The sequence below is a fragment of the Erithacus rubecula genome, assembly GCF_903797595.1.
Source record: "Erithacus rubecula genome assembly, chromosome: 10".
Classification (NCBI taxonomy): domain Eukaryota; kingdom Metazoa; phylum Chordata; class Aves; order Passeriformes; family Muscicapidae; genus Erithacus; species Erithacus rubecula.
Window position 1 is genome coordinate 13,964,764 of NC_136662.1, and position 13,576 is coordinate 13,978,339.

General features: G+C 36.1%; 1 protein-coding gene across 4 annotated transcripts in view; it reads left to right on the plus strand.

Moving 5' to 3' along the window:
* TTLL7 (tubulin tyrosine ligase like 7) overlaps positions 1-13,576 on the plus strand; it is a 63,257-nt gene that overhangs the window by 25,131 nt on the left and 24,550 nt on the right. For all 4 annotated transcript variants that reach the window (XR_013775272.1, XM_079313745.1, XM_079313746.1 and 1 more), the window contains 6 exons: positions 2,512-2,670; positions 4,187-4,403; positions 6,864-7,028; positions 7,866-8,024; positions 12,674-12,768; positions 13,412-13,559. Coding sequence is in view for 3 of the 4 variants with exons in the window: in XM_079313745.1 (XP_079169871.1) it covers positions 2,512-2,670; positions 4,187-4,403; positions 6,864-7,028; positions 7,866-8,024; positions 12,674-12,768; positions 13,412-13,559 (943 nt within the window). In the remaining variant the exon portion in view is untranslated. The remainder of the gene's footprint in view (positions 1-2,511; positions 2,671-4,186; positions 4,404-6,863; positions 7,029-7,865; positions 8,025-12,673; positions 12,769-13,411; positions 13,560-13,576) is intronic.

Genomic DNA, 13,576 nt, shown 5'->3' on the forward strand with positions numbered 1-13,576 from the left:
TGTACAGAAAGCACTCTGAGATCAAGAGCACAGTCTAGCCATATTTGTTGAGCTAAAATAGTACTCAGAAGAACAATAATTTACTGTTTGTTTCTCAGACCTCCTGATAACAACAGCAAAGGCTAAAGGATAGAGCAGCACAGTGAAAAAGTGGTTACTCATAGTAGTGGACAGCCCATGTGCTGGAAAATAGGGCTATTGTAATGGAATAGGCCTTGATTCCACAGGCTACTTAATGATGTTCCTAAGCCCTTTCTGAATAGGGCCCTGCAGGGAAAGAACAGAGCTGAATTCTTTTTTTGAAACTTTTAGTGAGCCCCAGAACCTATAAACAATGCTGAAGCATTCCACTTCATAATATTGAGTGTTTGTATTCCACCCGGTTATGCATTAAAAAGAAAAGACATATAGAACTGATACACTTTCAGTCACAAAATAATATCAATATATCAGGAATATCTTGAAGCTATATTCAATGAGTAGAGAGTGTGTGTATTGAAACCCTTGAGTAAGTTAAATGGCAGGTCTCTAGCATGTAACAGGATGCATATGATAAATAATCTGGAGGGGAATTTAAACTAACACAGAAATTGCTTTTGCCTAAAAATAGCATAATTTCTGCCTAGATAAGATACTCAGTTGGCAAAGTAATAACATTTGTAAAGACAGAGCAGATGGAGAGTAGTTTAACAATATAAATGAATCTGGAATTATAATATCTACTTCTGTTTTCAAAAAAGTTTTCCTGAATATTTAGTGGCTTTCATTGAACTGGATTTGTAAGAATAATAGTTACAATGAAGCTGCAGAAGCACTGAACCTCATGCAGTACTGCTGTAGCTATTGTGGTTTCTGCAGAGTGTTTGTTGGGTAGCTGGCTACGGGTTTGGTGACAGCATATCCATTATACCAGTAGGCTTGGCTACAGTCCTAGCTCTACACGTGTGGCTGACAGCTTTGTTTTTTCCATTATTATTTTAGCCACTTAAAGAAAAATATCTGCCCAAGATATGTAAGCTCATAATAGAAATGAAAAATGGAAATGATATTACCTCTTCTACACGTCAGTTATGCTGATGCTCTGTTTTCTCCTTACAAAAGGAGAAATATGCCTAAATCTGTATTTAATTTAAAAGTATTAAACTTCACCATAGTAGCATTAAAGAAAAAAATACCAAAGTTGGGTAACTTCCTGTATCAGTTAATTTCTTTTTAAACTTCCAATTCCTTTCTGTTGGTCTGTGGATACTTGTATTTTAGATGTGTTCACTCTATGCTACAGAGTAGTTGAGAGTTACCTGAAATAATTTAGTGTGAGGTTCTTGTGTGAAGGAAGTTTCAGGTGTTATGAGTACCTGAAACAAGCTTGCTGCACCAGTGTGTAACTTAGCAAAGACTAAATTTATGCTGTTGGGAACTATGTCACCATGTGCATAGTACCCCATTGCTGCTACAGCTGGGCTGCTAACCCGTGTGTACCTCAGCCATACCAACAGTGTGCTGTGGGTGCATCTTCCTGCTGCCACATACACAGCTCTGGGTCATGGAAACTTCTGCTACCTGAATTCATTACCATTCTTCCTCTTCCGTTTTCCTTCACAGACAACAGACATAGAGAATGAGATACATTCACTACCTCAGCTGCCACAGCTATTAAAGCAGGAAGACCAGGACTGCTGCATTCTTTCCCCAGATTCAGTTTGATTCCCTATTTTTATTTTAGTTCTTCTGTTCCATGCCTTCACCTTTATTCCCTCCCTGCTTGGTCTTACTTAGAGTGTCTTTGCTTTCTTTTGATTAAATTAGGTGCTCTTAGAATCTTAATCCCAACATGCTAGGACCAAACACTAATCAAAGCTTGTGTGATGTGTCCTACATAGGAAATGAATGAGTTGCTTGGCCTGTGTCCAAGTCTATTTACTACAATTCTTTGCTTTTAAAATTCTTTCAAAAGGAGCAAAAACCTCTTCCTTAACTGCTTCCATTTTAATTTTAAATTCAGTCTTTTTTGCACCCAAGAAGAAACTCCAAATATCCCAACTCCTCTTTTTTGTGTCTGTTGATCCTCATACCTTCTCAGACACCTATCAATATGAAAATTAAAATACTTCCCAAATACTACCACCATGCACCCCCTCAAAAAATATCCAAGGTTTATTATAAGTTCAATATTTCTAAGAATAGGAATAGCATTAAATCATCTGAGTAACTGGCCAAAAATTGTAACAGGAGTGAGGTGGAGGCCAAGAAACGAGATGGATGCCAGTAACATAATAAGCACATAAGCAAAAATGCTCAAGGTAGTCTGCTTTTGAATATAACATATTCACACTGATTTGAATATGTAACAGACCTCTAGCTATTATTAAAGAAATGTGAAAGCTTGCTTTCCTATTACAGAATTTTGCTAAAAAAGTTCCCTTGTCAAATTGTTATAAGTACTATTTAATCTTGAGAATTGAAACATCAAAGTAGTCAAAAGATTGTAACTCAATTACCCTTTTCTTGCAGAATGATCAAGAGTCAGCCTCAGGAGTACAGTTTCATTCCTCGAACGTGGATCTTTCCTTCAGAATACACACAGTTTCAGAACTATGTAAAAGAACTGAAGAAAAAACGTAGACAGAAAACTTTCATAGTCAAACCTGCTAATGGTGCAATGGGACATGGGTGAGTTGTGAGTTAACTTCAGTCTTCTTACCTGTTAGAGGTGAAATCCAGGGCTACTTACAACATGAACAGAAGCTGTGTATTAGTAAGAATATTGTGTGAAGGCTTTACAAGCCTTAAATAAACTCAAATAATTGTTAAGAATAGAGTTATTTTATTGTGATTTTTTCTGCTGTGCTTAGATTTATAGGGTGAGATTGTATTGGGCCTAAATTGTCAGGTTTTGGTAGCTGGAGGCTGCAGGGATGTCATGTGGGAAGTCAGGATCTTTAACAGCTTGAAAACCAGCCCAAACATCCCCTGTGTTCCCAAACTGCAGCCAGTCAGAGAAGCTGAAAAGTGTTTGAGAACAGCCACAAGGTGTAGGAGACACAGAGGAGATGCTGTTGGGGATGTGGCTGGACTTGCCCTCCTGGAAGCAGGGCACACCACTAAGAGGCTGTAATCTGCAGTTGAGTTGAAGAAGTTTTGTTTGTGACAGGGATGCATTGTAAAAATCCAATGAGATAAATGCTGCAATTGCATTTTTAGTTTTTTAAAAATATATTTTGGTTTTATTGCTTTTAATTAATATTATTAATTAATTATTATAATTAATATTTTAATTAACATTAATTTGATTTATACAATATAGTAAAGCTCTTAGTTTTTCAGCATATGTCAGAATTACAGAAATAAAAGTAAGTACCCCGAACTTTTCCATTTCTTTATTTTTCAGTCCTCTTGATAAGGGCAAAGAGAAGCTAAAGGGAAAGGTACCAGCATAGTTGAGAGAAATTTCTGCAAAGTACTTTACCCTATTAGGAGTATTCAGCACCAAACCTCTGAAATGTGTGATAAATAATAGAGAATAAGATTAAGGTAGCATTAAGGTTCTGGGAATTTTAGGTTAATAATTGTATACTGAAAATACTAGCTTTTGCAGCTATTTAAAACTCTATGTAGTTAGAGACTGGAAGTTCATAGTTCATATATAAACCTTTTTTTCATTCTGGTGTGAGGGGGCTGGAAATACAGAAATCCTGAGTTTAATCTATGCCATCCTCAGTCATACAGATCAGCCAGCCTCCTGCTTTGCAAACTTCATCTCCTAAGGTTAGCACTGAAAGTTCTTTGCAGCCTGTACCTCAGGCAGAAGTTGTGACAAAGACTGGAAGTCTATTTTTAGAGCTGCATGGGGAATAATCACAGAAGCTGGAGACTGGTCGTTCTGCCAAACAATTTCTAAGTGTAGAGCAAACCCATTATTACAAATTGTTGAATCAAAGCAAGCAGAAAGTTACTTTGAAATGGCTCATTGCCTTTTTTTCATCTAGTGAATCTCAATAAAGGACAGGATACCAAAAGCCTTGAAAGGGAATGGAACTTTTTTTCTGCCCTAAAAATCAGATATCTTAGTCTCTTTCTCTAGGTAGACTTTAGCCTCACTGTTTGGCTGGGTGACCATGATAATCTATTTAAAACAGTAATGTCCGAGTTTTAAAATTACTTTTTTTTTTTTTTTTTTTTTTACCAGGATCTCTTTAATAAGAAATGGAGAAAAGTTACAAGCTCAGGATCACTTAATTGTTCAGGAATATCTTGACAAACCATTTCTTATGGAAGGCTACAAGTTTGATTTACGTGTGTATATTCTTGTAACCTCCTGTGATCCATTAAAAGTATTTTTATATCATGATGGACTGGTGAGAATGGGCACGGAAAAGTATCACCCCCCCAGTGACTCAAATTTGGTAAGCTGGAATTCATTCCAATTTATTGCTTATGATGTAGGCTTTAACCTGTGTAGTGTTTGCAGGTGGTAAAATTAAATAAACTGGGACTTGAGTTCATCTGGAAAAACTTCTGCATTGTCGTTGAAGAGAAAAATTTTTATGTCAAAGATACTTAACACATGTTTTTCTATCAAAATCACAAATATAGCCAAATTATTGCTTATATATAAAGATTTTATATGACATGTGTGTATGCTGAATAGTTTAAATATATTCTAAAAAGGAAAAGAGGAAAAAGGAGGAAAGCAAAAGATATCAACCCAAAAAATAAAGAAAATAAAATCAAGAATAGGCACATTGCTTTTATGTTCATCTGAGATTGAGGCTGGGGTGGCAGGTGGTAATAAAGTTTATCTCCTGCTAGATCATTGCTTAGCATCTGTGAAGTTTGGAGCCTTTGCTGTGGGTCCTGCCAGGTTTCAGCCATTGTGTTGGGAACTGAGGCACAAAGGGGAGAACCAGCACTGCAAAGGACAGTGCTCACTGCAGTCCTTGAACACGACGGAATCTTGTGCTGCTGCTGCAGTTTGCCAGTGACTGCTTCAGCAGGGACAGGATATGTACTTGGCAGCTTTAGGGTGATTCAGTAGGGCTGCCTATAAACATAGAGAAAACCAAGAAATGGTAAGGGTCATGCTAAAGATTTTGCACAATTTCCTCTTCTTGTTCCACTGTATATCGTGTTGCCCTCTTGAGGGATGTAAACCCTTCTCTTTTGGCTCAGACCAAAATGGAGATGTCTAAGAAAGAAGTCAATTTGTAGCATTGGAAGGTATTAGTAGATAAGGTTTGTTATACCTCCCTCTGTATTCCATTACTTTTAGAGCAGCTTCCATGGAATTATGTAACAGAAAAACACCATAGAGCCTTTTTGCCTGTGTGAAACTTAAAATTGTGACTATCTCTTGGTGTGCCTTTGAAAAACACAGGTACAGTTTGAAGCCCAGTACAAATGCTGTATTTGGAAGGGTTCCAGTACTATATTTGGAATAGTTTGCTTTTAATATTTGTGTATTGCTGCTAATCTGGGCATTAGCAGCACAGAAATATTCTCTGAGCGGATAAACAGAGCAGGCATTTGTTTTTGTGTTCTCAGAACTGCTCATGTTGGAGGTTGTCTATTGTGTGAAACAACCTGCTTGTCACTAATGACATTATTCTTTGGATGACATTTTTCTACAGTGACATTGTTCCAAATAACTTTGGACTATCAGTTCAGATGCAGAAATGCTTTTTTTTTTTTTTTTTTAGGTAGTCCGACAAATAATTACTTTTGTCTGAAATAATTTGAATTTTGTGGAAAGATGACTCAAAACAACAAGATTTCAGAATGATTCTTAAAGGAGTAATGAAGCCATGGGAGAAATTCATTGCTTCTAGTACTACTACAATATACTGTTAACTAGCTTGCAATTAAATTGATTGGTTTTGGTCATTTCATTAAGTTTTTTAAAGATAAGGAAGTGTAGTGATATAAATGATAGCAGAAGGCTTGTGTTATCTATTAAAGATGAATTGGACCAGAAGGCTTGTGGTCACCTTAGGATATCATCTGCTCTCATGTATGTAATCAAACAGAGAACTGTCACTGTGATGAGGACAGGCATCACCATAGTGTAACTGAAAAGCTGAATGAATTTCTGTGAGATAATGTAAATGTACAGATTGTGATTTATAAATTGGCCTTGGAAGGGGATGCTTTCTTTGAATTCAACTGATAACATGAGTCTATTGCTAGTGACATTTTGCTCCATGAAGGAACTGTAGCACTCAGTCATTTATGTAATGCATGTTTTGAAATTTACCTCCCTCTGATGTATGGCTACCAGCCAGTTAAAAATGAGCAATTTTGGCAGATATCAGCATGACAGATGAATTTATATGTAAAAGATATTTTAAAGTATCACTATCATGAGAACATTTCATAAATAACCTACAGTGAAAACTGAAATGTGGGATTGTCTATAAAGCAGATGCCAGAGTGATTTTTAGCACTTTTAAAGTAGCACTTCAAAATACTGTCTTTATTGTTTGCTTCTTGTAGAATGTAATAGTTCTCTAAGTTATGGTAATTACTCTTTACTGTTTTAGGTAGCTGTTTACATACAGACCTTTAAAAATGGCAGATTTATTATATTATCTAACCAGATGTGGAGTGGGAGATCAGTTCACTGAAACTGGCTTAAGTAGAAGCCCAGGTTTTATTGTAAGAAGGCTAGAGAGCATTCAGTCATGAAATTTCCCAGAATCACTAATGTTTAGAAACACTAAATCTGCACGTAGTGTTATTTGCAAATATGAGCTCTTTGATTATGTCATTATTGATTTAATGTCAACTTTTCTTTACATGATTTTGAATTGATTATTTTATAATTTTTTAAAAGTTTTTAAAATGTCTTTTCTTCCTTTTTTTTAAAGAGTCAATTGTATATGCATCTGACTAACTACTCTGTCAATAAACATAATGAACGCTTTGAACGGGATGAAACAGAAGACAAAGGAAGCAAGCGTTCCATAAAATGGTTTACTGAATTTCTAGAAACAAATAACCTTGATGTCTCCAAATTCTGGAGTGATATTTCAGTAAGATAGACTAAAGCACTTTTCTTTATTTTGTGTATTTTTAGATAATTACTTGCTTCTACCATCTGCTTTGCTGCAATTCAGAATTATTTTTCAAAACTTTAGTAATCCAGATTCTCAGAAATGGATGTCACAAAGGATGTACTATAAATTATTATTATGTATTTTAAAAGACTAAATTCATAGTTTGATTACAAATTTAATGTTAGCATTTTTCTGATGATCAAAAGTCCTTTCAAGCTGTTATTCACATAAGCAATATGTGAAGGAATCATGCCATTTAAATTCTTGGAGACTATTCTGAAGTGAATTTTATGTGTGAATATTTACAAAATTGTAGTCAGTGTTGCATGTATCTATGGACTTAATCAAGCACCATTGAAGTGCTTGATTTGTTGTGTTACAGGTGTCTTTAGATGAGGAATAGGCTTAAGATTGTTAGAGCTTAAAGCTGTTTGTATGATTCTGAGAACACTTAACAAAAATTATACTGCAAAATGAGATGAATGAAGATTGGTTATACTGTACTATTGGCTATACTATACTAATGGAAGAAGATTGGCTGCTTTTTTACCAATTTGCTTTTATTATTTAACTTACTGCAAGTCTCAAAGTTTGTATGTACCATGGGAAGTACAACAATATAGTCTAAAACCATATAAACTTATACGCGGTACTATATAGGAGTAGTTTGTTTATTATAGACTATTTCTTTGGAATTTAAAATCTTTTTTTTCCCTATTAGATATGTAAATGAAATTTAAAATATTAAAGCATGAAATACTGTAGCTCAGTATATGCTGGTGTTTTCTTTCCTGATGAATTTTCTCCCTGCAGGAGCTGGTGGTGAAGACTCTGATAGTTGCAGAGCCGCACGTTCTTCACGCTTATCGCATGTGCAGGCCAGGGCAAGCACCAGGGAGTGACAGTGTCTGCTTTGAAGTCCTGGGATTTGATATTCTGCTGGACAGAAAGCTAAAACCATGGCTCCTAGAGGTAAACCTCTTTATACAGATGTAAAGTAAATTTTTAGGGGTAAAGTTAATTAAGCCCCTGCTGAATCTGTATCTGTGTAAGAAAACTTGCAAAGAAAATCCATGCACTGTTGTGGAGTACATAAATGGTGCTTTTCTACTGCATCTATACAGAAGTCCAGGGATCTCCTTGCACTGATTTTTGATACTGAAAAAAAGGTAATCATTGCATTAGACCAATGTTGCAGTTCAGATGTTTTAAAAGTTTAATGGAAAAGTTTTAATGGGAGTTGATTCTAGCAAGTGGGTGCTACATAGATTTCTTTAATGAGTATGGGTATGTAATATGGCTCTGGTAACTTTTCTGTATTTGTATACTTAATCTTCTTTTTGGGGATATCTGTTCTTTTCCTCTCCTGTGCTTTTTAAAAGCACTGCCATAAAAAGAGAAAATTAATTTGATGTACAGGAAATTCTGTAAACAATTGGTATGATGGGATTAGAAATATATGTTTGTTAGTGGTACAATTAAATTGAGTGGTGCTCACACACATTTTCAGTCAGGAATGTTTGAGTTCTTTCTGTTGTGTCTCTTATATTGCCCTATTAAAAACATAGATGAAATTCACCTGTCTTTTTTCAGATGGTCTTATTTCATTCTGTTAACTGGTTGGGAAGCTGTGCAGCTTGGAGAAAAAAGTAAATGGTATTCAAAATCTTTCTATTGACAGCAAGTCATGAATATGATTTTGCTACTGATGAATAAAATGTACACAATTAATTTACTGAATTATAACCTCATTTGCAGGCCATTAATACTGTCAACAGTTGTTTTTTCATGCTTATTTCTCTCAGGGGTTCATTATAATTTTAATTAGGAAAATAAAATTCCTCCACTGTTGCCATGCAGGCATAACATATTTGGTGGCTTTGATGTTCTCGCCAAAAGCAGCGCATGACATGAACTTAGTCTGTACTACATCAATATCCTCTGTTTTTGTCCAGTGAAGCTTGCTGTCCCTTTGATTTAGCCCTGCACTTCCAGATTATCATCTATAGGTTGCCTGTAGCTTGCTTGTAACTGTGTGTAGTTATTGAAGTGCAGACTGAAGGGTCTGTGAAACATTCCATTCAGCCTTGTAGCAAGGGCTGACACACCAATTCTGTGAGAGGTGGTGAGTCAGCCAGCACGGGGAGTCCATTCTGAAGGACACCTCTATGTCTGCTCTGATGTTTTCATGAGGTATGGAGATTTTGGGGGGTTTGAGTCATGCAATCTCAAACTCTTTTGTTTATGAGGGAGTAAAGTAGCAAGTGCTCCTCTGGTATTTTGACTTGTTGGAGAATACTTCAGGACTTGGAATTGTGTACCTAGTTACTATTTTTTTTTTTTAAAGCAGAAGTCCAAGTATTTCCTTTTGCTTTTGGTGATACATATATCCTTCAACTTGTTTTGTGACACATTTATGAAAACTAACAGAAATTTCAAACTTTGAAACTTATTAATTTTGCATACTCATTTACTGTTTTTTAGCCTTGCTTGTTCATGCGTTTTTGCAGCACTTCCAACAGAGTGTGTAGATGTATGCACACTGTATGTATGTAGTGTGGTAAAGGTCAGATCTGCAGTGTATATACATAGACTATACATAGTGTATACAGTCCATGTATATATATATGCACATATATAGATAATTGTTTTTTTTCTAAAACATTTCTGCTTCTTCTACAGATTTCCACTCTTATCTCTTTCCACCATTTCCCTCTTGCCAAAACCCCCCTAGGGGAGTGAATCATTCTTTCTAACAGTGGTAACAAGTCCTAATCACAAGGCCCTGAATGTTCCCAGTGTTATGGGAAAATTGCCAAAATAGGATTAGGATGATTAGTTTCATGTTTCCATGCCTCATGCAGCTTTTCTGTTATAAAGATAGCGTAACAAACTATTAAAAGAAATAAATTGTGCAACGTATTATAATGACTCTGCTTTCCTGAGTTGACTTTTGTTTGTATTGCTTTGATGCATTGTAGCTCCCTTGCTCCTTGATGCTACTGAACTTCCGGAACCTTCTACCTAGTGAGGGTTGTGGGAAATGCACCATTGCCATCTTGTGGCACCAAATGTTTCTGGCAAGGATCTCTGCAGCCTCCATCCTTTCTGAGTAGCAACAACGATCTAGATCTCCCTTCAATTCCCTGAAAATCTGGTTTTCCTTTTTGATCAAAATTTCCAAGTTAGTTTATTTTATGTTAAAAAAAATAAAATCGTACAGTTGAAGTTCTTGGATGGACTCCAGTCTTGTTCACCTTTGTTATATTCAGTTAGGATCATAAAGTTCTGATAACTGGAGAAAAAGATAGCATGCCTTTTAGTAACTTCCTCAAGTGCAGGGTACCTAACTTTCCTTGTGATTTATGTGGGCAAAGCAAAAGAAACCTTACATGCACATTCAGAAATTTATTACTTAGTGAGCTAGCAAAATTCGTTCAAAACTTTGTTATCAATCCAGGTGAAATTAATGTGAACATCTTAAACCATTAGTTATTGCTAGTTCCTATTAATGAAGTAGTTAAAGTTCACATGCACAAACTTTCTGGCATCTTCTTGTTTCTCTTGTGTTATGCTTGTCCTGTCTGTACCCCTGGACATCCAAAGGCCACCATGGGGTAGGATAAGTCTACTTCTCAAAAAAGAGATGGGTAGGTGGTTATACCAAGTTTTCAGTGTCTCATGTTCTTCACCAGAAAGAACACATTGTTGATGATAAAATTTTGTTTCTTCTTTGCTCTTAATTTCACTTTGGGTTATTTTTCTTTGTTTGCTGACATGATCTGCTTACTGACTGTTCATTTACTGGCCAGCAACTCCACATTGTCTCCAAGTTTCACCAGAAGTCTTTTACATTTCGTGGGATCATGCCATGTGCTTCCTTTGTTACCTCTAGACCCAGTATTATCTTGTTTACAAGGTTGCATTCCTGCAGTGAACACAATTTGGCCACTGGCATCAGTGTCTGGATTTTCAAGGTCTATGCAATCATCACTTGTTTGTACTTCTGGGGTCCCTCATACAACCCTGTTTTTGACAACAATCTTCAAGATGTGCCTTGCTGATACAATTACTGAAGTTATATTAACACAACCTAGTTGTGCATGTCCTAGGTCTCAGGTCATTGAACTCTAAATAATCATCTCCTGGCTGACAGATGCACAGACAATGGTTTGGTAACCGGTAATTATGGATACCTATTGTGGCATATCACTAGTAATTTATCAAGATTACCATGCCACAGTCTTACAGATTAGTCAGTAACTGTATTTACTGTCTTCTTTGGGATATGATAGTAGATGAACAGGTCAGTCTAAAGAGGTTGGTCAATTAAATATTTGGATGAAAGTCTTCCAAAAAAGAATATGCATAAATCTTTTCACTGTTTCTGATTTCAAGATTTCAAGATTTTTCTTTCAACATTGGATCTTGCTGCTCGCTTTGCCAGTCTGTCTGCAAGAGCAGCAAAGGATCTGGTTCCCAAAGCTGAAAGGCATCTGTCAGTTATGAGCATAGGTGATGGGGCAGCTGGAACACTGGGTGGCACAGCAGCCAAAACAGTTCTGTCCCACAACTGTAGAGGCTCTAAGATGCTCTGATATAAAATAAACTGCTTTTGCCCTCTGCTTTGGACATACAAACTGTATTGCACTTCTGATTTGTGTGAGGCACAAGGTATTAGTTTTTACTTTTGAAGCTGTTTTTTATCTATCCCTTCTGTAACTAACACTGCTCATTCACTATCAAAGTGAGATTCCTGCTTGTCATTAGTATCCATTACTCAAGTATAAATTTTTCTACCAGCCTGGAAAGAGTTCATAGAATAAATCATTATTCCTCCTCAAAACTTCCCAAAAACAGGTTTTGCAGAGAGTCCAAAACTTGTCAGGGTTATAACATGGCTGGTTGAGGCTCCCAACTGTTAAGTGTATGATTTAGTCTCACTATGAGATTCCAGTTGCATTTTCCTTGTTTCTCTGTATTTATGATACCATTTTTAATCTCTTGTGCTCAGTTTATAAGCTTTCTGTAGCTGAGGCTGTTAATTACCTTATGTTTTTGCACTATGTACCGATTTAATAACTTAGATCTCTATGTTTTGCTGTCAAGTGTGTCTGAAAAGTTATTTAAACATGCTTAAGAAGACTTTGGATTAGAGCCTCTTTCTGTCCTTGTATAGTTGTTACTTTTTAGAGTAGTATTTAGAGTTTCTTTCAGACTGGGAACTAGGAAAGAGTTTGACTCTTGCTGTGCTGGACCACCATAACATGGCACATCAATCTGTTATAATGTCTTTAACAGCACTTTGTGTGGTAAATTCTCTGGTGGCAGCAGCCAAGAGTAGATTAGTCTGGATTCACAGTGGCAGGACTTGAATGGTATTCACTGTAAATGTCTGGATAACCTGGTGACTGAAAGGGCACATTTCCCAGCTCCCAGTATCTGTTACACTCAGTACTCTGTTTAAAAATATATGTACAAATGGAAAAGAACTTCTCAACATGTATTCTCTTAATCTCTGCTGTGTTTGAAAGAGCCATTTCTACAAAGCCTGTTACAATAGGTGTGTTCCCAATGAACCTGAACATTCCTGAGTCTTCTGTGTCTCATTTTTTTTTCAGATTAATCGTGCACCAAGCTTTGGAACGGATCAGAAAATAGACTATGATGTAAAAAGAGGTGTTCTGCTAAATGCATTAAAGCTTCTCAACATACGGTACTTTGTCCATTTTTCTTCAGTCCAGCTCTGTTTCTGTTGCTTTGATATTTTTTTTATTCCAATTGGACTCAAAGAAAATGAAAAACCTTTTCTCCACTTTCTTATTTTCAAAATGTAAATGTTTCTCTTGCTGTCAGTGTTTCTGTAGAAATTAACCTAAATTTAATTTTTCTTCATGCATCTGTGCTTGCAAAATATGAATGGTAATAGTAATTTTTATATTTCTTTGTAAAAATTTTTCAAGCAGTTCTTGACATTGGCCTATAGGTGCAGTCATGGTTATGTGGTCATAAAGGAAATTTGCTTGAGTAATATGTTGCATTCAGTCAAAAGCCACACCCCTCTAGAGGAAAACTTTGTAGCTGAAATACATTGAAAAAAAATCTACACCCCAAGAAAATAGATACAGCCATGTTTGTACATTAAATTATAGCACAGAGTCTGTAAGTATCCCTTAAAGTGTGAAAATATTGTAGCCATGAAAGTCAAGAGTGAAAAAAATCTTAATGAATGTTTCAATTCTAATATTAGATGATAAACACATGACTGACTGGAAAATGCAGATTATGTACTTGATATGAAAATGCATCTCATTTTGGCTGCATTGAATTGACATTTCTTAATATCATCTGTGTTTCAGGACAAGTGATAAAAGAAGAAATTTAGCCCAACAGAAGGCTGAGGCCCAAAAAAGACTCTATGGCCAAGGCTCAGTGAAAAAACTCTTGCCAGGTTCCTCAGACTGGGAGAGGCAGCGCCACACACTGGAAAGGAGAAAACAAGAACTGGTAGGAAGGGGAAAAAA